The sequence below is a fragment of the Enoplosus armatus genome, chromosome 8, assembly GCF_043641665.1.
Source record: "Enoplosus armatus isolate fEnoArm2 chromosome 8, fEnoArm2.hap1, whole genome shotgun sequence".
Lineage (NCBI taxonomy): Eukaryota > Metazoa > Chordata > Actinopteri > Centrarchiformes > Enoplosidae > Enoplosus > Enoplosus armatus.
This window is the reverse complement of record NC_092187.1, coordinates 21,558,815-21,580,597: the sequence shown is the minus strand read 5'-3', so window position 1 is coordinate 21,580,597 and position 21,783 is coordinate 21,558,815. Positions and strand designations below refer to the sequence as shown.

Sequence of the window (21,783 nt, the reverse complement as noted above, 5' to 3'; positions counted from 1 at the left end):
CATGGTTCAGTTCCTCTGCTCTGTCCTTTGTTCTCTCTGTTGCCTCGCTTCACTCCACTCAAACCCTCCACACGCTCCGTCCTCTCATTCACAATTTTTATCTCCAGAACTTAAAGGGCAGGTTCGCCCTGCAACACCCCGACTCTGTAATACATCATGAGTCAGTCAGGAATTGTTTAGAATCATTTTACTATATTTGTGATCAAATATTTGTGTTTTTTGCCAGGATGCCTTTTGACAGCTGCCCTGCGACTTTAAACTTGTTGCATCGATCTTTGGCTTACACACTGTATGTAGTTGGAAAGAGCTTTGGCAATATGTTTTTTTACACTCAAGCCAACATTTCTTGCTCACAATATAAAGCCTTGCAGCTGCTATAGGTGGAGAAATTGATGTGTCTTCGATATATAATGGATTTCTGCTGGATTGTTGACCATGAGCAAGTCTGTGAGCCCTTACTATGATTCTTACACATAACACATAAACCTGATGTTCTCTGTAGATATTTGAGATAGTTGAAATGTTGTTGTAGCTCCTCTGAAAATATCTTGAGGTGATATATTGTCAGTTAAAACAGGCCAGGAGTCATGATCAATACACCACTAGACAACAGATGGATCCAATAATTCAAGGCATACTGCACCTAAAGCTGCTTATTGTTTAAGTCTACTTTTATTTATTGCATTGTTCATTTAATACTAACACCGCGATTGGGCCACAGCACCTGCCTCATAGATGAACAATGAGCATTTTACTAATTTTGCGAGCTATTAAAATCAAGAACATCCCTGCCATCAAATAAAAAAAACAACCCTCACATACTCTCCTTGCAGTGTTCAAGTTCAAAGCTTCTTCTGAATATCCCATTTTTTGTCCCTTAATGCTTGCAGAGTCACAGATGAAGGTCTGAGCAAGTGGTGGACTTGGCAATTGCATACTGTGATAATAACACTAATGAAAACACGGAGGGGAATGAGGTATGTCCCACTGGATGGCAGTGAGCATGTGCCATAGAATGACAAACTGAAAGCATAATGGAGTTACACGAGAGCATAATTTCATTTACCAAGATGAGTCAGAGATAGTTACACAGAGAGACACACACACACACACACACACACACACACAGGGAGGGAAGAAGACAGGCAGAGAGACAGACACACAGACAGAAACAGATAGTGAGAGGTGATGGAGAGGCAGAATTAAAAAGAAGTAGGGATGGCCTTCTTCTTCATCCTGGCTTATCTGCATACAGTATAGCAAATCAATTAACCAAGTCGTTAACTTCACTTTTTAATTGGCTGGAGTTAGATGTGAGTATGCGGTGGAGGAATGTGAAGCCAAATGAATCAATGCGGAGGTAGATGGGTCTGGTGGGTTAACCACAATGCACTGGTGCGTTACCAAGCCTAATTAAATAATGTGTCCTCCTGGCCTGACTCCCCTGTGACAGCACACCCACCAGGCGGGATGTGAATGTGGCCTGAGCAAGCAAAGGCCTACTTATGGGAAAACAAATAAGCACTTCCAGGTCATCACCCTGGGGTTGCTGAGGTGGAGGACGTCCAATCATTGAGTTGGGTTGTTGCAATGTCTGAGAAGGCTCAGAGATAGGAGAGAAAACAAAGACATACACCTCCTTGTTGTTTTTATGAATAGCAAGACGTTAAAAAGACCTATAAATGCTAGCTAACTACAATAGGAATAGCTACTTGCTTATTCAAAGTGGCTGTTTTTTTTTGTTACTTTCAAAGAGCTGGAATAACCTTGTGAGAAGACAAAATACATTAAAATCTATGAGCAGGCATCTGTGCACAAAGAGGAGGCAGATGTCAAAGAGACAGCCCTTTACAACTGAATATCTCTGGCCGTGTGTGTGTGTGTGTGTGTGTGTGTGTGTGTGTGTGTGTGTGTGAGAGAGAGAGTGTATGTCAGTGCCCTTGCCCTTGTATAAACCCTGAAGGTGAGAAGAACTCTCACATGAGTTTGCACCTCTGAGCATAACACATACATACACACAAGCATACACATAAACACGGTGGAACATGTGCTTTTTTGCTCTTAAGCTAAAACAAACAACAAATGGTCTCACAATTAGAGGAAGAGATATAAAAAGAAAAAGACGAGACAGGAAGACACAGAACTTTTACAAATCTGCAGGCATTAGGTGGGCCCAGAGTCCTGGGGAGCTTCTTTAAGGCTCATTCTTTTTGGTTCCAGAAGAAAACTGAGCAGAATAGCATGGCTGCTTCTCCTGCAATGCCTCTCAATGACATTTCATTGTCAACAGTCCTACACGTCTCTTAAGAACTCTGCTGTTATCAGTACAACTGTGTCAAAAACAAATACAGCATGCCAGGATCATGTAATCTGGCATGCTTACTGCGCTTTAGTGGTTATGATGTGCTTCAGAGAATACAAAGCAAGTCTTCTAACTATGTAATAGCCTTGCCACTGTCGCCAATGACAATGTCTGATCGAGCTGTTATAGCTGTTAGCCTTTGAAATTGAAGTATAGCCCTACAGTATCAGCTGAGTGTCTCATGATCCTCTATGAAGAACTAGGACAAGATGCAGCAACGTGATAGCTGATTATTGCACATCGATTGGAGCTAGATGCGTGTGGGCAGGCAGGACAGACAGAGGATTATGGGTACTGACCTCAGTGATGCGTGGGTTGGTGCACTTGACATTCTTACTGGACAGGTTCAGCCAGCGGGTGGTGTAAGGATTGATGGGAGGGCAGTGGTGCCGCAGGGTACACCTGCCTTCTCCACTGCACCAGCCACACTGGAACTTCCTCTCTGCCTTCAGACACATGCCGCAGCTGTCCCGCTGGGCTGCACACTTGTACAGGTGCACTGTGGGATACAAGAAGCAGTGTGGATATACAGTGAACACACAACAACTGAGAAACCTATAAAAGTATTTGGAGAGTATTTTTCATTTAAGGAAAACAGACAGCGGGTCTGCTTTGAGAGAAATATCCCCACAGGCTATCTCTTCTTTCTTATCTCCAGTGACATATTTGAAGATACACCTGTGATTAAGATACCACATAAATATTTACACAGAAACTATCTTGAACTCTGCTTAGAAAAGATAATATTTGAGCGCAGAGAGAAATTAAATGTAATTAAAATGATGGAGATTTTGCCAGCACATGTTGACAGCAGCGTCTCTTGTTCTTACCTTGGATATTCTCTGGGTTATCAATAATGAAGTTGCCGTTCCACACCACCGAGAAATCCACAGGAAGCTCACTGATTTTCATTCCTTCGTACAGATACTGGAGGGCAAGGATGGCGAGAAAGAGGGGGAAAGAGATAGAGAGATGAGGGTGAAGGTGGAAAAGAAGACAAAAAGAGAGGATGATTTCAACGGGAGGTTTGGGAATTTGAATTCCCATGAGTCCTTGTAGATGCAGCGCTTTGTCCTTCCAATATTACCCCAAAGTTACATCATCTCATCATCAGAGAGCTGACAAAGTGAGAGGCCACAAGAAATGGGACAGCTGAGCAGAAGCTTGAGCTTCCCTTCTGGCCTTTGCAGATGCTGTCCTTAACTGCCTCCTATGCCCTTAATTCCAGCCTGACTTTCATTGTTCAGGCATGTGTATGTGTGTGTGTGTGTGTATGTTTGAGAGAGAGAGAGAGATAAAAACAGAGAGAGAGAGAAAGGAGAGTAAAATGTGTATGTCTGTAGTTCCTCTGGGAATATACTGCAGAAGTCAACGCATGCATGACTGGAGGGCAGAGCTATGCTGCAGTCTTCTCCAGTGTAATTACCTTGACTGTGTCTACTGCGTCTCCACTGACTAAATGACACACATATGTACACACACACACACACACACACACACACACACACACACACACACACACACACACACACACAACCTGTGGCAATGTGGTATGGAATTTGTTTTCTGCAGACAGTAATATAATATATATAACTACCAATGTACAGTATATTCTTTTTGTATACTGAATGCACAATGTGTACTCAACAAAAATCACACACACACACACACAAACAAGTCATGCATCACCAATTACACCTGGGTTGGCACAATCTGGGCAGGAGTCACCCAACGTACCGAGCTGTTCTGGCACTGCACGCTGGAGCTGTTGAAGCGGAGGGCGGTGACTCTGTGGCTGACCCCCTGGATGTGGAGGACACACTCGTAACCTCGCTGGCCAGACTGGGGCTGGGGCAGGTTCCTGGCCTTCAGGGTGATAGGCTTCACCTCCCCCGCTGGGATCAGAATCTCCTCAGAGCGCACCAGCTGGGGGCAGTCCTGGAGAAAACAAGTGCAGGGTATGAGAGTGATGAATAGGAAGGATAATAAGAGGCATGAAGTACAACGAGTGCAGCTGAAATGGAAATTCATCTTAAGTTAGAATCTGAAAGTTACTCCTATGACCTTGGAAAGCTCAGAGCTGATGTCTGAGCTTTGAACAACTCATTATCAAGAGTGGAATTTTGAAACTGCTCAATTGGCCAAGAGAATGATTAAATAAGCGCTCAGTGGTTTATAGTACAAGGTCGATTCTGTTCTGCAAGATAATGTGAAAGCAACATTTACACCAAGAAAACCATCACAGCAACATCACATACTGAAGCTTTGGTCTTGGTGGCCTTTAGCCTTTCACATCCGTACGTCTTGAGTCCTCTTAGATCCCATAACAAATCGAAACAGCTGCTACTGGTGCTCATAATCGAATTAATGAAGTTATGTGTGAATTGAACGATGCAGGAGTGTGGTGATGTTGTCCTTATTTACAAGTAAATCAGTTTAGGGAAGTAAAAAACACATAAAACAGCCCCCATGCAAATACCCAAATACTGTCAGTGTGCATAGCCAAAGACACGTGGAAACCAACACACACACGGACACATTTCAAGCAGTTTGTATCTACCGCACATGATTGACTGGGTCAGAGTGATCCTGTGTCATTGTTAAGACACGCTAAGCTCAATAACTCCAGAGATAATAGAGTGTTAATTGCTACTGCAGAGAACAAGAGCTCTGAATGAGAAATGCCAATTCGGAAATAGAAGAGCTTAGATGGCTGTCTTTCTGAAGACATGCCCCGAGGCTGACACAGAGCCGCAACACAGAGCAGGATGCAGGCAGAAGGAAACACAGAGAAGGGGGGGTAGGAGAGAGGAAGAGAGAGAGAAGAGGAAAGAGAATAAGACAGCAAAGGAAGAGAACGTTGTGCTAGCAAACTTGCCTGTGTGTGTGTTTTTGTGCATGTGTGTGTTCCACCAACCTCAGAAGCGTTGACTCGTCCCTCCTGGAAGGAACAGCTGGAGGGGTCATGGGTACACAAGTTGCGGTACTTGCACCAGTGGCAGCGGAAGGCACTGTTCACACATGACAGACACCTGCATGGACACACACACACACACACACACACACACACACACGGAGGGAGAGAGTCAGGAAAAAAGCAGCGCAGTCAAGGAGGGGCAGCGAGTTTGCCAAAGTGGGGGAAGTGCCACAGAGGAAATGAGTTCAGATCCCAAGTGGGCACCTGCTGTTGTTGTGCCCTTGTGGTTGGCACAGTACCTAATAGCTGCTGGGCCAAGTTCTCCCTGCATATATTTTCTACTGCCATACATTAACGCTGCATGTCATGTGTGAGCGCTCTGCAGCACATTAGCCCTCATAACCAGAATCAGATGGAGAACGGGAGACAGAGAGTGAGAGAGTGGAGTGGAGTTGAGTAATGAGGACAAATAAGACATTGGCGCAGCTTGATCCTGCAATTACCATTAGCCCTGCATTGTTGGAGTGTCGTTGTAATTACCAGCTGTTAGGTGTGTGTTTGTGTGTGAGCTTTTTAGCATGTACAATATGGAGGTGTGTGTTTGTGTGCATGTGTCACTATAGGGGTACAGACTGTGCTGCCAGTGGTGGAAGAAGGATTCAGATCCTTTACTAAAGTGTCAGTACCATAACGCAAAAACAGTCCAGCATTCAGACTTTTACTTCAGTACAGCACTTGAGTAAATGTACTTTCCAACACTGTGTACTGGTTTCATGGATGACTGGATGGAGAGAAGAACAAATGCAAGGATGGACAAGAAAACCGGAAGAAGTGACAGCCTGAAGCTATAAGGCATGTTGCCATAGCAAAGACAACATACACTTTCAACTGACTGTGGCATTTACTACACTATGTATTCATGGACAGTTGTTCGGAGAGTGTATTGTAGTCGCACTTGGCTCTCCCTCTCTCTTTCTCTCTGTGAAATAAGGCTGACTTATGCATACTTTCTTATTGTGAAATATTCATCGGTGCAAAAGCATGGGAGGGATTTCTAGCAAGCACACTAATTCAGAAGAATAGGGCTGATTCACCTTCTGGCAAATAGAGTGTACAGTATGTGTGTAAGATGGAGAGAAAGAGGTAGTACGAGTTGGCATCAGAGCGTGCAGAGGGAGAGCGTACATGCCCTTTTCAAGTGTATGCATCTTTCTTTGCGTGTTTGTGTGTGTGTGTGTGTGTGTGTGTGGTTTTGTGAGCAAGTATGTTTGTCGTCGCCGATTAAGTGCGCTGATGTGAGAGCTGGTAATTGCTTTCTGTGCTACACAGACAGCGTTCTCAGACAGCAAACAGACATATGAAGCTATAGGGCAGTGTGCATGTGTGTTTGTGTGTGTGAGAGAGAGAGAGACAGATGGAGAGAGAGATGCAGAACAACATTGCCTGCTTTTATTTGGCAAAGGAGATAGTGGCTACAACACTGTGTTTTAATGTCAAGGGGATAGTGAAAGGATAATATGACATGCTACGATTCCTCCACCCCTGCTAGTGCCACTGCTGTGATATCCTGCTCTCCATTCGGTGATACTCCCAAGTCAGCGAGGGGTTTTGGATCTAGCACAAACAAAATCTGCCACACTGGAATGAAGCGAGCAATTGCAAAGGCACCGCTGACACTGAGATCTCCAATCCAGGGATTCAATTCAACATCACTCAATCAGGGACAGACATGGCATGAAGACGGGCATGAAATCCCCCACTGAAGACCTGTTAGACAGAAAGCTGTGTGTTTTGTACTGCAGCGTGTCTAAGAAGGCTTCATTAGCGCAACAGCACAGAAACTTCCTGTTACAGTGCTTAGGGAGCAGCCAGCGATCAGATTACATTAGTCTTTACAGGGGATATTTTTAGGGGACTGGGGCCGGCTAAGGTTGAGGACAAATTGTAACTAATTCCCAGAGCATTGATCCAGTGGTTTTGGGCAGCCGGTCTGGGGCATTGTTTTTGTAAATGAAAATGAATGGGCTCTGAGAGAGATACTCACAGTTGGTGGACGCTGCAGTTGTAAAACTTGACCTCTGTGCTGATAAGCATCTGACCAGTCTCCTTAGAGTTGAGCCTCAGCTCAACGCCTGACCAATCTGAAAGAGAGGAGACAAGAGATGAGCAGTTGCTGTAAGCTCATGCATTATTACAGTGCAGTCCCTTTATCTTTACATTATTTTGCATAGTTGCAAACAGCAGACATCATTTAATCTTGTGCTAATTAGTTGTTGATGTTGGCACACAAGTGTACAAGATATCTAGAATGGTAGCATTTCTTGCATGGTATTGTATATATGCAAGCCAAATTAAAAGAAACACCGCTTGTGAATACATAAATGTACATAAAATTAGAACATTTTCTCATACAGAGCCATTTTATCTGATCAAATTTAGTTTTCCTGCATTTTGCTAAAACAGAGTTCTGGTTGTGCTTCTGTTCTCTGTGAAATCTCTCACCCACGAGAATACAGACTCCATAAATATGTGTGTGTGTTTGTGTGTTTGTGTGTGTGTGTGTGTGTGTGTGTGTGTGTGTGTGTGTGTGTGTGTGTGTGTGTGTGTGTGTGTGAGTGTGTGTTTGTATATGTGTATGCGTAGAACAGCCTGAATTTCAGATGACATTCAGTGTGTAGGAGGCTTAAATGACCCTCCGTGCCCCGTTCTCTCCACAGCACCTGTTGGGAATCAGGCTCTGTTTCACACAAGTCTGTGTAGCAGGCCGGCTCGGCTCATAGCTGACTTCTACCATTGCACATTTGTCTCACAGGATCTGGCAAACAAAGTGGTACAGAGTTCCTGTCCACACAAAACCTCCTCTAGGATTTTATTTTTCCATAGCAGAGAAGAGTGCCAGCTATTATCCTTCATTTCTAGCTCAACATCAGTTCAGAGTCCTCACAGTTTTATCCTAACCTCTCTGCGCTCCTTTGTTCTGGTTTTAATTTCTCCTCTCTCCTTTATTTTCTCTTCTTCTCCACCTTTAATCTCATTTCCTCCTCTCTTCTCCTCTCTTCTCTTATCCTCTACTCCGGTCATCGCTTCTGCACGATCGATGTTGATGTGCAACAGATAGAAAGGCTTGCTAAGGGACAGGAGATGGAGGAGGATAGTGGGGAGGTCAGGAGGAAGTGGCCTCAGGGGAATGAATGTGGAGTAAAAATGGAGGTATAAACAGCTGAGAGAGGCAACGAAAGATGAGAGAGGAACAGGGAAGGTGGTCAAAAGGGAGGGGGGGTAGAGAGAGAGGAATGGTAGGATGGATGGATAGGTAGATGGATGGAAGGAGGGCTTAGGGGGGGATTGGCTGACATTTACCTAGGGGAGAACATTCATATTAGTGCCTGATGCACCACTCCCCATGGGAGCTCTGGGCAAACAGGGCTGTCATTTACTCACAGGGAGGAGGATTACCAAACCCCCAAAACACACAGTGATTTCCACACACAGCACATAATATATTATTCAGGGTGTTTGGTTTTGTCACCCTGCAGCCATCTTGGCTTGCAAACAACAGGTATTTATTGTCAAACAACAGGTGTTAGTATTCATAATGATATACATCTTTGCAAAAAACTGAATGCCAGACCTGCGGTGGTATATTTATGGATATATGCTGCAGGAATGCTTCAAAGGTCATGAGTTTTCTATGAATAGTATATTAGTGGTGATTAGCATATCTTCATTGCTGGACCTAAACGTTAGTTCAAGGCAGTGTTTAGACATGTTCTCATCAACTATGAATATGTTCTACTCTAAATTTTGTGAGATGAGGTAAAAATGGCTGATTGGACCTTTTGACCGCTGCTGAAACACAATTCATTACTATAATGAATTATAATGTTTGTTTGTTATGTGTGTATTTAATGTGTTTGTTCTTTGTGTATTCATCAGGTACCACTTTTCTCAGAAGCAAACAGCAGACCAGTTCCCTGTGCTGCTGAGACACTAATCCACCACATCAACCTCCCCGTCATCAGTTCAACTATTAGCCCGATCTGAGGGCAGTAATGTGGTGAACTGCAGCTCAGCCACAGGCCAGGGGACCTCAGTCTGATCCTGCATCAGCTCTAATGGGGCCCGGCCTTGTGTGTAGCACACTTCACAGCCAGACAACTGATCCTGGATCTGTGGGAGCTTGTTATGTAGACGGTGCTTGCTAAAACTAGGAGTGTTGAATCAATAAAGATGTTTTAGAGTGTGCGTGTGTGCAGATGAACAGTTGGCTAGGAATAGCAGAAATAGCAGAAAGAGGGGGACAAATGGGAATCCTACAAAGGCTGTGTTTAAAGGTTCTTATCTCATCACCATGATCAGATCAGTGTACTGTGGACGTCATAGGAAAATATTTTTTTTTGGAAGCTAATCACTCATCAGTTTGCGTGCAATGGATGGTCGTATGTGTGTGTCTGTTTGCTGTATCTACCTTGGTCGGTGGGGATGAGGGGGACATCCTTGGCAGCAGGAGACACACAGAGTATCTGGTTGCCATTGACTTGTCCCTCCACCTCCGTCAGGTTGCCAAAGGAGCAGGTGATGCCCGCAGAAAGGTCTGGAACATGGCTCACCTTCACCAGCAGCTGTATAAGGGGCGGGGCACATGACAACAATGTTCATATGATGTGACAAAGTTTGTTATAAACAATAATTAGGACACGGATCAAAATGGACAGTATGGTTGACGACATGTCAAATGTTTCTGCACAGATTGGGGCACAGGCAAATGCATATACAGTATATGTGTGATGCCTCAGCAATGTGATTTCAGCAAAGAAACTGGGAAACAATCCTTATTTATTGCATACATGGCATTAGCACTTCCATCTTTGGTAAAGATGAGATATGATATGCTAGGGAAAATGTGAAAAACATAGTGGCTTGATAGTGGCAGTGTAATAAGCTCCAAATAGAATGAAAAAAGAACACACTGCTGCTGGCAAAGCTGTCTATCTACTTTGCCAAGAAATGTTGCTGTCTTAAAAATGTTTTCAACACCATAATAAGGAAAATAAGGCTGTGTTTGGATCTTAATCTTCCATTTGAGCGTAGAAGATATCATTCCAGAGACATTGTGATTCAGTCAGTGGCCAATACAAAGGAGCACAAAGGAAATTGGAAAAAATGGCCACTTGGCCAATTCTATTTGTGTTTCCTCTTTCTCTAGATACGTGAAACACAAGAAAAAAAACTAAAGACCTACACACACACTCACACGTAATGTTCAGCACATATGCAATATACCACACACATACAGATGAGTATAGAGGCGTTTGAAGTCATTCTCTGGAGAGCAGTGACACCGGGGCTGGAGCATTCAGCTGCTCTGCCTATAAATAAATGTATTCTGCGCACAGGGTGTGTGATCTGGCTCTCCAGCCAAGAGAGGCAGCCTGGATAATTATCACCATGGCATTTCACAGCCTTGTTCCATTAGCTGTTATTTTTGGGCCATACCGTTTGAAGTTTCTCTTTGTTTTATCTGCCTCTCACTAAACACCGCGGGGCTACTGGGACAGGCAAGGCAGCTGAGCAGCTTAACTGTAGGCCTTTCAAGAGATGCTGACTGTCTCAGTAGCTGACTACACTGCCTCCCTCGTTAGCTGGCTTACTCTGGTACCCATTGAGAGGATAGTTGTTGTTTTTTTTCTGCTGAGGACCTCTCGTCTTCCCCTGTTTTACTTTCACCATGTTTGTGTTGCTTCACTCTGAGGTGTGTCAGAGAGATCCATGATTACAGCAATCACAGCAATCAATGTCTTTTGTTCAATGTAGAATTCCCTGAGTAACCTCTCACATTAATTAGCTCTCATCGTTCTGTCAAGACACACATATACAGATAAACACTACAAATGTGCTCATGCAGACACACACACACACACAGAGGCAGCAAGGCGGCTACAGAAAGTAAGCTTGTCCCAGAGTGTTAAGCCTTTGCTCTTTTAGTTCTCCCATCCGCCCTGTTGATGATGATGATGATGATGGTGGTGGGTGCTTTTTCACCTTGGCAGCAGCGACCTAATTGGTGGCAGAGTTTTAATAAAGATCATTTGATTGTTTTGTCTGTGCTTCTATCTCTCCCAGTGCCCACACGAAGAGGCTGTGTTGTCATGGAGATAGCCGTCTGCCCTTGTGGAATTTGAATTTGGAATTTTGAAACAAACATAAGTGCTAATACGTTGTCTGATAAACGGCAGTTTGTAAAGTGGACAGCAGGACGAGGTCTACTGAGGGTGAGTTTGAGGATCAGATATCATGCGATGAAAGGTGAGTCACTGCCAGAGCCACTGGCACATTTAGCAGAATTTTTTTATGTTTAACCTGTTACACTAAAGGGTCATTTTACCTCAAATACAAGGAAAAACACATGTGTCTGTGCTGACTGTCTAACCAGGGTACTGATGTTCAATTTGAAGAGGTCTGCTGTAGTTCTGTCTGAGAGGAGGTTAGTAGCACTTGGTTTGTAGGACCAGATTTCCAAAATATTACACCTCAGACCTTATTGTGAGCAGTTTCACCTGGAATTATATTCTACAAGCGTACGCCAAATGTATCTGTAAACAGACGGCGTGTGTCAGAACTTATAGATTAGCCCTGTAACGCCAAGTGTATCATATTTGATACATGAGTCTTTGAGACCTCTACATCATCAGTGTGATATTCTTTTTCCTGAAAGAACCTGATGTATACAATCAGACACATGCAGTGCACCAGAAGAAATTGAAGCCCAGGCAGAAACCCATGCCCCTGCGAAGGTTTCAAGCTGCTGTTGGCACCTCTCTCACAAGTGCAGGAAAGGACAAAATCAAGTGTGGCAGACCACTATCCTCTCCAGAAGCAGGAGGAACCCCCCCCGCCAACCTCTAGTGTGCCCCCTGATGTGAGAAAGGATGGCATCGAAACTCAAAGTTTAATGGGTTAAAAATGTTGTGTTTTATATGTTTTTGTACAAAAATTATACAAATTAAAACTCATATATGCAAATTGATATTTAATTGGTTTTTTTTTTATTCGTCAGAAGGTTCAAACTGTTAAATTACATAAAACAAATGGCGCTGAGCATCACCGTATTGGGATAAAAGCAGACATTTGTGAGCAAATCAAACTGGATAGATTGAAAAATGAGTTCTCTTTTGTGTTTTGGATTAACTGTCTCTTTAACAGTGAGGGTATTTAAAGACCTAAAGTGTGTGTCCATGCGTGCATATGTGCAACATTCACCAGAACTTGGACAGGCAGAGCCTTTCACTGATGCTCTGCCTGTTTTTCTATCAGTCCATGTGGAAATACTGCACTGTACTCAGCTGCACTCGGACAACTTTAACACCTACACACTCACCCACACAAACATGTCTTGGCACACATATTGACTGCTCTGTACCAAGTGAGCATATGCACGCTGAAACGCCCACGTAGAGCTCTTCTGAACCTTCCCATCTAATGTTTATGCATCAACCACAATCAAGACTAGGCGAACTGCTATGTGGGATCATTTAAAATCTTCTGCCTCTGTACGTGGGTAGGAAATATGTAAATGGGAGCAAATTTTTCATTGTAATGTGTGCAAGTAGTGGTTAAGATTGCAGGCGTTTGGCCTTGTGTGTGTTCTGTATGTAGGAATGTGTGTGTGTGTCTGTAAACTTACAGGTACGCTGGGCTCTGACACTGCAATGCTGTCTGGGTACACAGTGGCCTTCACACACTGGTTGAGAGAGGCGGCGAAGCGGTACGGCTCATCTGCACGCTCACACCGGTTCCTCTGAGAGCAGCTGAACACAGAGGAGAACGAGGGACAAAGAAAGAAAGGGGTTACTGATATTTGTTAAATAAAAAGAAAAAAAGAGAGGCTACCAGAGATGTTATAGTCCTAAGAAAAGTTGTATTCAATTAGATTGTTACCAAAGTTATACTAGCAAATTAAATAGTAAGTATGTAACCCCATGAATGAATACATTACAGGAAAAAGGAGTCAAAAGTTATAACGGGAAAGCAAACACAAATAGTGAAAAGCAGAGAAAAGGTATGAAAACAATGACACAATAACAACAATAGTGATAGGAATGAATGAACATTATGTGACAATGTAAGTTGGGGGTAAGAAAGACAAATCGCCCTATCCAACAACAGAAGAAAGAGGAGGGAAAGATGTGGATTAAAGGTATCACAAACACTAACAGTAAACGGTGTCTAAGAAATGGAATATTAAACAATGTTGTAATAGGAAAAAAAATAAAATCCAGCAGCGGTGCTGTGAGGAGGGAATAACGCTGTGTCAGCGTCTCCTCGACCTAATGTTAATGACAGGAATGACCACCTATATTTTACACGACTGGCTACTTCTACTAGACATTGTATGGACACATGATAATTGATAGAAGTGCACATCATCCACTTTTTGATTAACCACCATGGTCTTAAGTCATCTTTGCCGAGTCAGTAACTTCCTTTAGAATTACAACAGATGCTTTGGGCTTCATTTCTATTTCTCTCTCAGTTTTTCGTGCTGATTAGATTTGTTTGTTTTGTGTTGATTAAGGCTGTAAATGTGACATGCTCTAGAGTCTGGCTAAGTTATGTTGTTATTACCAGACTGTTTTGCAAAACATATGGCATATTGAAGATGAAACTGTTTTGCTGGTTTGTTGGATTGCTTAAAAACAACCAATTACAAGAAAAGCTCACTCCTGTAAAAAAAAAAAAAAATGACACTCCTACCAATAACAGCTGGCTTCTAGGACATGTAGCTCTAAAAGTTTTATAAAATAGTAAGTGATCATGGCCTCCAGGAAGTTATGCATTCCCAATAAACCACAGAAACAAGTGGTGGCACCAGCAGTTCAACCACTGCCTCCAGTGGGTAATTTAATACAGCATACTAACATAAACCATGAAGCCACAGCAATAAGCACTACACACCCAAATTATATTCTTCAATCACCGCAGAACTTTGGAGACGTAACTAGTGCAAATTACGCGGCGTTCACTCATAAGAGATCTTAATGGTCAGACAGTGTATCAAGTACCGCACGACACCCCCACAGTCCGCCACCTCCCTCATTAAAACTCAGCCGCCTCCTCCTTCTTATTAAAACTGTGTGTTCCCTCCAGCCCATTACACCAAAGGCTCTCTATCCTCATCCAACCCAGCAGTCTAAGTGTCTGGCTAACTGGCTGTCTGGTCACAGCAGCTCTAATTGGACTCCTCCGATGGGTCAGCCGCTGTCCATGGTGCTGATGTGCCACTACAAGCCCTGTCCATTCTCCCCTGGCCGCTGACTGTATGTGTGTTTTTTGGTGTGTGTGCGTGTTGCAGTGTGTGTGTGTTAGGGCCCATATCATGCTTCTTAACCACATACTCTCACACATACTGACTCTAAGCTACATCTTCATCCACAGCCTCTGTATGTAATTATGTTGTCAGAAGTTCAAGCCATTTCCAGCAGACTCACATGAACAGGCACAAGCACACGAAGGTTCACACATGCACACACACACACACACACACACACACACACCAGGCACACACAAATATAAAACACTCATATGCACACAACTCCCTGGGGATTTTAGAGAGCAGGAAAGTGTAGAATTATTGTAGTAGTGTGATTCTCCCACTGGGAAAGGGGGGGCCACTGCGGCAGGATTAAAACCTTTTTTTTATTTTAAATGATTACCTGGTTTCCCCCTTCACGACTTTGGAGACTCTATTTCTACATTTTAAATGTGACATTTTTTATTCTTACTCCTGATATGAATTCTCTTAACTCTTCATTTTACACATTTGACTCCATCACTGCTGCATTTGCCACATTTCTCTCTCTCTCTCTCTCCCTCCCTCCCTCCCTCCCCCCACTCCCTGCCCATGACTCCCTTTTGTCTCACTCTTTCACAAGTTGAAATTAGTACACCTTTCTTAGGCAAGGTGTTATTCCATATGCAATTTGGGCCTTCTTTTACATCCACAATGGCAGCAGAAAATGACGCTTTATGTGCTTTCAGGTGTGGGCTGTGGCGCAATGTTTTATGCATATCTCCAAGCTGTGTGGGTACGGATGCAAAAACCTGGGCGGTCATTAACTGACAAAAAGCCCTGCATTGATTTTCCTCACTGTGATTTAAAAAAAAAAAAAAAATTCATTTCGGTGGGGTGAAATAAGATGAGAGCGCAGCAAGGGGGTGGGGCAGTGTGGGTGTGGGGGGGGGGGGGGGTGCAGGATGGCTGCTGTTGCCATGGTTTCAGGATCTGGCCATTATCTCTGTGTAGTTAGAAGCTGACCCCTTGCCTCTCTCATTAGCTGAAGTGCATGCCACTGAGTGTTGACTAGAATTCTGCCTTCCTCATATTCCCCCTCATGACCCCTCCCCTGTACACCCCCCCCACCCCGCCCCCCATCCTCCTGTCTGGCCCTGGCCTGTCACTCAGTAGCTTTGCCGATGCTTTGTGTTCTATCACTCACATTCCTTAGAGGGGCCCTCACACGGAGAAATAAGGTGTTAAAGGAAGTGATGATGTGCATACACCTACAAACATGAACACATACATACATGCCTCCATGTATATGAGCAGACTGACAGTACAAATGCATGCAATACTCTCAGCCTGTTTCCTGTAATAAGCAGCTGATAGCTATTTTCCCTCCAGCGGCTGCTGGAGGCAGTCGGCCCGGGTGTCATGTTCTCTAAGCCCTGTCCATGGTGCTGAAGTAGCTTGCACTTCCATCATTACTCCTCTCTGGCATCTACAACTCCACTGCAGGGTATGAATGCAGTTGTAAATGGCAGCTGCATTTCATGCAGTCATGTAAGGTGAGTGGGAAAGCAAAAAACATACACATAAAAAAAGAAAAGGAGAGAGTATTGTTTTCTCCTGTGGCAGTTTGTGTGGGCTGCACTGTTGGAGTTGGAGCTCTGAGGTGCGCATGAAGCCTTGACACAGTATATGTTATCTAATTCAGTAACCTATATCTAATGTACAGTGTAATTTGTAGTGCTGTGTGGCTGCAGAGGCACTTCTCACAGTGTAGGAGTGTGAGGGTAACATAGGCCAGAGCTCAGGGTCCACTCCACCAATTCTTATTCTGTTGCCCTAGACAGGCAATTAGACTGTCGTCTCTGCTGTTCCGAGCTTTGATAGACATGAATACACACACCCATTCACAAGTACACACTAAAGCACAGAGACAGATACCCCCCCCATAAGAGACCATAGCCACAGACTAATAATGTATACACTCAGTTCACGTGCGCAGACACATACATATGCATAATAACATACAGTCCCTTGCGTTAAATCCTTTAAACATTTATGCACAGCTTTACATATATACACACACACACACACACACACACACACACCACGGCCTTGACAGTAGAGCAGGAGGGGCTGGCGATGGAAACATTTCTGTTCTTCTACCCCCCCCCCCCCCCTTTACCACATCTAAGGTCTTCAGTGAAAGTGTAAATGATGAATGATCTCACTTATATAGCGCCTTTCAACCTTCACGGTTCCCAAAGCGCTTTACAGCTAAGTCTCATTCACCCATTCACTCACACATTCACACACCAATGGCGACCGAGCTGCCATGCAAGGTGCTGGTCTCCATCGGGAGCAACTTAGGGTTCAGTGTCTTGCTCAAGGACACTTCGACATGACGGGGGCAGCCGAGGATTGAACCCCCAACCTGCTCTAACCAGCTTTACCTCCCGTGCGACAGTGCTAACCACTGTGCCACCATGCCGCCCAACCAAGTGTGAGGGCCCGTCTTATTGCCGTGAGTACCGTGTTTAAAAACAGGAGAAGAGAACAGAGGGGGAGCCGTTTTACAATCACCTCCCTCCCCTCAGCAGAGCCAGACCACAAAACGCCACACAGAAAGGAAAGTGAGAAGAGAGCAGAGATGCTCTGGTGGCACGGTGGGGGTCTGAAAAGGAGTAGGGTGGGAAGATGTAGGTACGGAGAGGAGAACCAGATGTATATTGAATATTTGATGGCGGTTAACAAAGCTTTACTTGTCTTAAGTGCTAAGCCATTATGTTAGAAAATCACTGGCATGATTTGATTTGGTTGAATGGAACCTGTCTGGGGACTCTACATTTACAGAAACACATGTTAATGTAAACATGTATGAAGACTGACTGCACTGGGACTTTGGATCCTGAACATGAAAAGAGGAATCATTAGGTGAGCAGTGATGTGCAGGGCTGTGCTGGGCTGCCTACACACAGACACACACACACACACACACACACACTACCTCCTCCTTTCAATGTTTTATCCTCATACTGAGTGATTCAGGGCATTTGTTTCTTACTGCTGCCTCTCTAAAGTGTGAGAATATCCATTTAAATGCAGACCACAGGAGGTACAAAGGGAAGTGAAGGAGGAATAAAAAAAAAAAAGAGCAGGGTTTTCAATTTCAAACCACCACAGAGATAGTAAACTTCAGCAGCTCAAGTTGCTGTGTGGGCTTGGGCTGACAAGCGAGGGCGCAGTTTGAAACCCAAAGTTCATGTCAGGGGTCAAACCAACCACTGCAACTCATAGTCTGTCTCCTGTGGCGACTGATAATGTCACTGCAGGACAGCGCCAACAGGTAACAGAGCACAGTATGGCCGCAACCCCGTTCACTTCATCTCCTCATAGATCAAGAAGCTATTGTAGTGTAAACTGAGCCAACTCATACAAACAAACACAAACAGTAAAACACACTCACAGGCATATGTGCACACACACACACACACACACACACACACACACACACACACACACACACACGGTTTATGCAAGCCAAAGTGTGTCAGTCACTGTTTAAGATACTGAGTGAGGGTAAAGAAAAGGAGAAAGAGAGGGGGGATAAAGAGAGCAAAAGATTTACAAAGAGACCATTGCTCAGTGCTCTGCATCAAGCTATAGCTTTACTTGAGTGGGCTGAGTGGAGAGAAAAGAGAAAAAGGGAACAAAAGGCAGAAGAAGCAGTGCAGGAATGGAAGCATCTCAAAATGAAAATGAGTGAGCGAGCAAGAGATACAGACACACTGGGGTTTTTAGGATCATTAACTGTATTATATGTAACCTGCCCTCTCACACTGTACGTACTGGTGCAATATTTCAGCCATCACCTAACCTGTACTAGCTCTATGTGCTAGGAATCTATGAAAATATTGATAGACCTGCATGTTCGTAATCGATATCTCATTAGGCGCAATTGGGAAGATGGATGCAGCTTCCCTCTGACTGCTAACTGTGGCTGTAGCTGATGAGGCGGCCATTAGACACACAGTCTGACATCCACAATTGGGCTGAAGCAGCCATTTTCATTGCTAGGCTAATTGTTGTTGCCATTGGTAAATTAGAGGAGATTTTATGGTCGGTGTTTGAAGTCATTTGTAGCCCCGTGATGAACATGCCACATGGACAGACAAACAAGTTGTGGTGTCTGTTTTTCCATTTTTGGAGACCAGACTTAAATAGTTGACGTTAACAAACACATGAGAACAATTGCATCCTTCTTCAATTCCCACCTCTTTTCTCTTAAACCCTGGGTCACATTCTAAACTAAAGACTACTCTGTTAAAAGAATTGGTCGTGCCCCAAAACCCAGACTCAGTCCTGTGGACAAAGTGGACCCGTATAATGTGCTCCAAGGATGCCAAACAAATCGTTTCACAGCATTTAAGCTCGTAACACAGATTTGTGAAAAGTGGACAGCTGTGCCATTCAGGCGGCTGTGTGGGCTGTTACTGAAACAGATCTGAGCAGTTCAGCCACATGCAGACTGACAGTACAATACAATACAGTATCACAGTGTAGTAGTGATATGTTATTCTGCTCAGAGCAGCCCTCAAATGCTGACTCATTCTCTGCTGGGGCCTACTACACCAATAGCCCTAAGCTGTCATCCACACAACAAACTAGCGCTTATTTTGACATACTGAACAAAATTTCTTATACACATATTACATAACTACAACCTCATTCACTACATCAGTCGAAATTATAATAAATAGTATTACTTAGATAAACTCACTATACTGGTTAACTCCTGACCTTGGCACCGGATCACTTGTCCAGCCTCAAGCCATTGGACAGAAGTCAGACTTCCGACTAATCCTGACAAATCTCAACAAAACCTCTCGTCCTCTCCTGGAATTTCAGAGCGAGCTGAGAGGATGGAGGGAGAACAGAGTGATGTGGGACATTTTGAGATGGAAAAGCCTCTTTTGGACATGATTAGAGAGCTAATCTAACAACGATGAGAAGCAGGAGAGAGAGACAGAGAGAGAGAGAGAGAGAGAGAGAGAGCAACACACCATAGCTCCATGTTTTTGGATTGTGGTCAGACGAATGCGCTGAACTACCCATTCACAGGACTGCGACTGAAGAGCGCTCGAGATGATGAGCTCCCTTTGAGCTGCAATCAAAATGCTGCTCGGTTTTGTGGGCCGATGAGTGTGCAACATCAAACACTCTCTCTCTCTCCCTCTCTCATTCTCTTCCCCTCATTCTTACCCCCCCCCCCCCCCCCATTCTTCATGCATTCAGTGGATGCCTAGCAGCTGCTGGTAATTAAAGGACTTTAGAGTCTCACACCACACTGAATCAGAGGAACAAGAAAGAAAGTAGAAAGACAGGGAAGACAGGGACGCCACTCCTGGCCAGCTCACTGCCTCACTCTGCCTCCCTCTACCTCCCTCGCATTCTCTCCTTCTCCTCGTCGTCGCACACCAAGCTAATGTCCTTCTATGTTCCTAATTAGCCACCTTAGAATGCTGCACTTCAATGAGCATACACGCACAAAAAAGGGGAGGGGGACACAGTGTTTAGAGGATGGATATTGTGGATGGCAGCTATAAAAGGGGTGTGTGTGTGTGTGGGGGTGTCTGGGGGGGGGTGTAATCAAAGCGAGGGGTGTTTATGTGTGGCAAGCCAACCATCTCTGGAGTGTGGAAGAGCTTATTCCAGAGGGAAGAGTGTCTAAATGAGAGACAACGCAGGAGTGAGCCGCGCTGAGCTGAGAGGAGATGAGCGGCATAGCTTAGATAGCTGTGAGGGGAGTGGGGGGGGGTCCATGCAAACATGGGAAAGGGGGAAAGATAGATTTTATAAAATCAACAATGGCTTTGGGATGGATGACGAAGAAATGAAGAAATGGAGGAGGAAGCAGTAGTGATCACAGCTGTGGATGGCACCACGGCTGGCAAGAAATTTAATTTCGGGTATGTGGGATGAGGGGAGCTCTTCACCAGAAGGGTGCAGCTGCTTTTCCCCAGCAGTATCTGACAGATACTTCCTTCTAGTCTTGGTTATGTTGTACATTCATGCACTCTTCATGCTAACTAAACCCATGTAGCAAACCCCTTCAGGTTTACAGGTGTCATCTAATTTTACTATGCGATGTCATCAGTTGTGTTTCCATTAAAATACAGTGCAAATTTCTGAACTTCCGCCTGTTTCCATCAACTATCTTTCAAATAGTTAAATAGTTATAATACTTGACAAGATCACGTAATTGACTAAACACCTGCAACTCTGATTCGTCATTGAATTTCATTGACGCGTCCCACATAAGACGGCATTTGTGGTTTTGTTAGTAAACGTGGTGTTTTTATCAGCCGCCATTGTGGATTTGAACCAGGGACATTGCAGTTATGTACACCCCAGACAACCCAGCTCTTTTTATGCATTATTCTTTGATGGAGAGGCATGTAATTGCGAGTGGCAGCATGACATGAATGCTTTGTCCACAACAGTCATTATTGCATCTTTTCTTTTCCACCTCAGCCAAGTATAGAAACTTTTTTTTCTTTTTTTTGCAATACTTTCGCAAATTGAAAATGCAGATAGAAGTCCACATGAGCAGCAAGAAGAGCAAACTATTCTTCTTTTAAGTTTTTATCCTCTCTGCAGTAACTCAGCCAGAGCTGACAGGGGTCCTGCCACACGCATTGCAGGGTCAGGACAGAGAAAGGGGTATTAGGACCAGAGACAGGTGGCACGAGGGTCCGCTGTGTTGAGAGAACAGATGGCTGATCTGACGCGAATCGGGGTGCTGACCTTTTCTCCCCACGGTACAGTACAGCGGTCCACACAAGTGTTTGTGCATGTACACAAAAATCGAACCAACGTGCACGCACACATTCAGACACAAGCCCTCACACACATACTCGAGGGGGTATTTACACACCAAACAGCTGTTTCCTCCTCACTGCTGCTTTAACCAGAACAGCTCCAAAACCCATTCACCTTTCAGCACCACCACCTCTTCCGCGCTGTGAATTTGAATTCCTACTACCCTGAATTATTCCATTCCTTGCCACGCTCACACAAAAGCATATGATTAACAGCCTAGCATGGAGGCTAATGTTGTGGTAAATGATCCCTGTGTGAAGGAACGCAAACTGCAGAGAATACAGAGCTTTAGCCAGCCCCTCCCGTACCTCCGCAGGCACATGCTGAATTACCTTG

The 21,783-nt window shown here is 44.3% G+C and overlaps 1 protein-coding gene across 1 annotated transcript in view; it reads right to left on the bottom strand.

Moving 5' to 3' along the window:
* plxna2 (plexin A2) overlaps positions 1-21,783 on the bottom strand; it is a 135,491-nt gene that overhangs the window by 47,180 nt on the left and 66,528 nt on the right. Inside the window, exons 5-11 of the mRNA XM_070910608.1 lie at positions 12,964-13,087; positions 9,748-9,901; positions 7,324-7,420; positions 5,280-5,394; positions 4,100-4,300; positions 3,193-3,289; positions 2,662-2,861 (exon numbers count right to left, since the gene is read on the bottom strand). Of these exons, the coding sequence (XP_070766709.1) occupies positions 2,662-2,861; positions 3,193-3,289; positions 4,100-4,300; positions 5,280-5,394; positions 7,324-7,420; positions 9,748-9,901; positions 12,964-13,087 (988 nt within the window). The remainder of the gene's footprint in view (positions 1-2,661; positions 2,862-3,192; positions 3,290-4,099; positions 4,301-5,279; positions 5,395-7,323; positions 7,421-9,747; positions 9,902-12,963; positions 13,088-21,783) is intronic.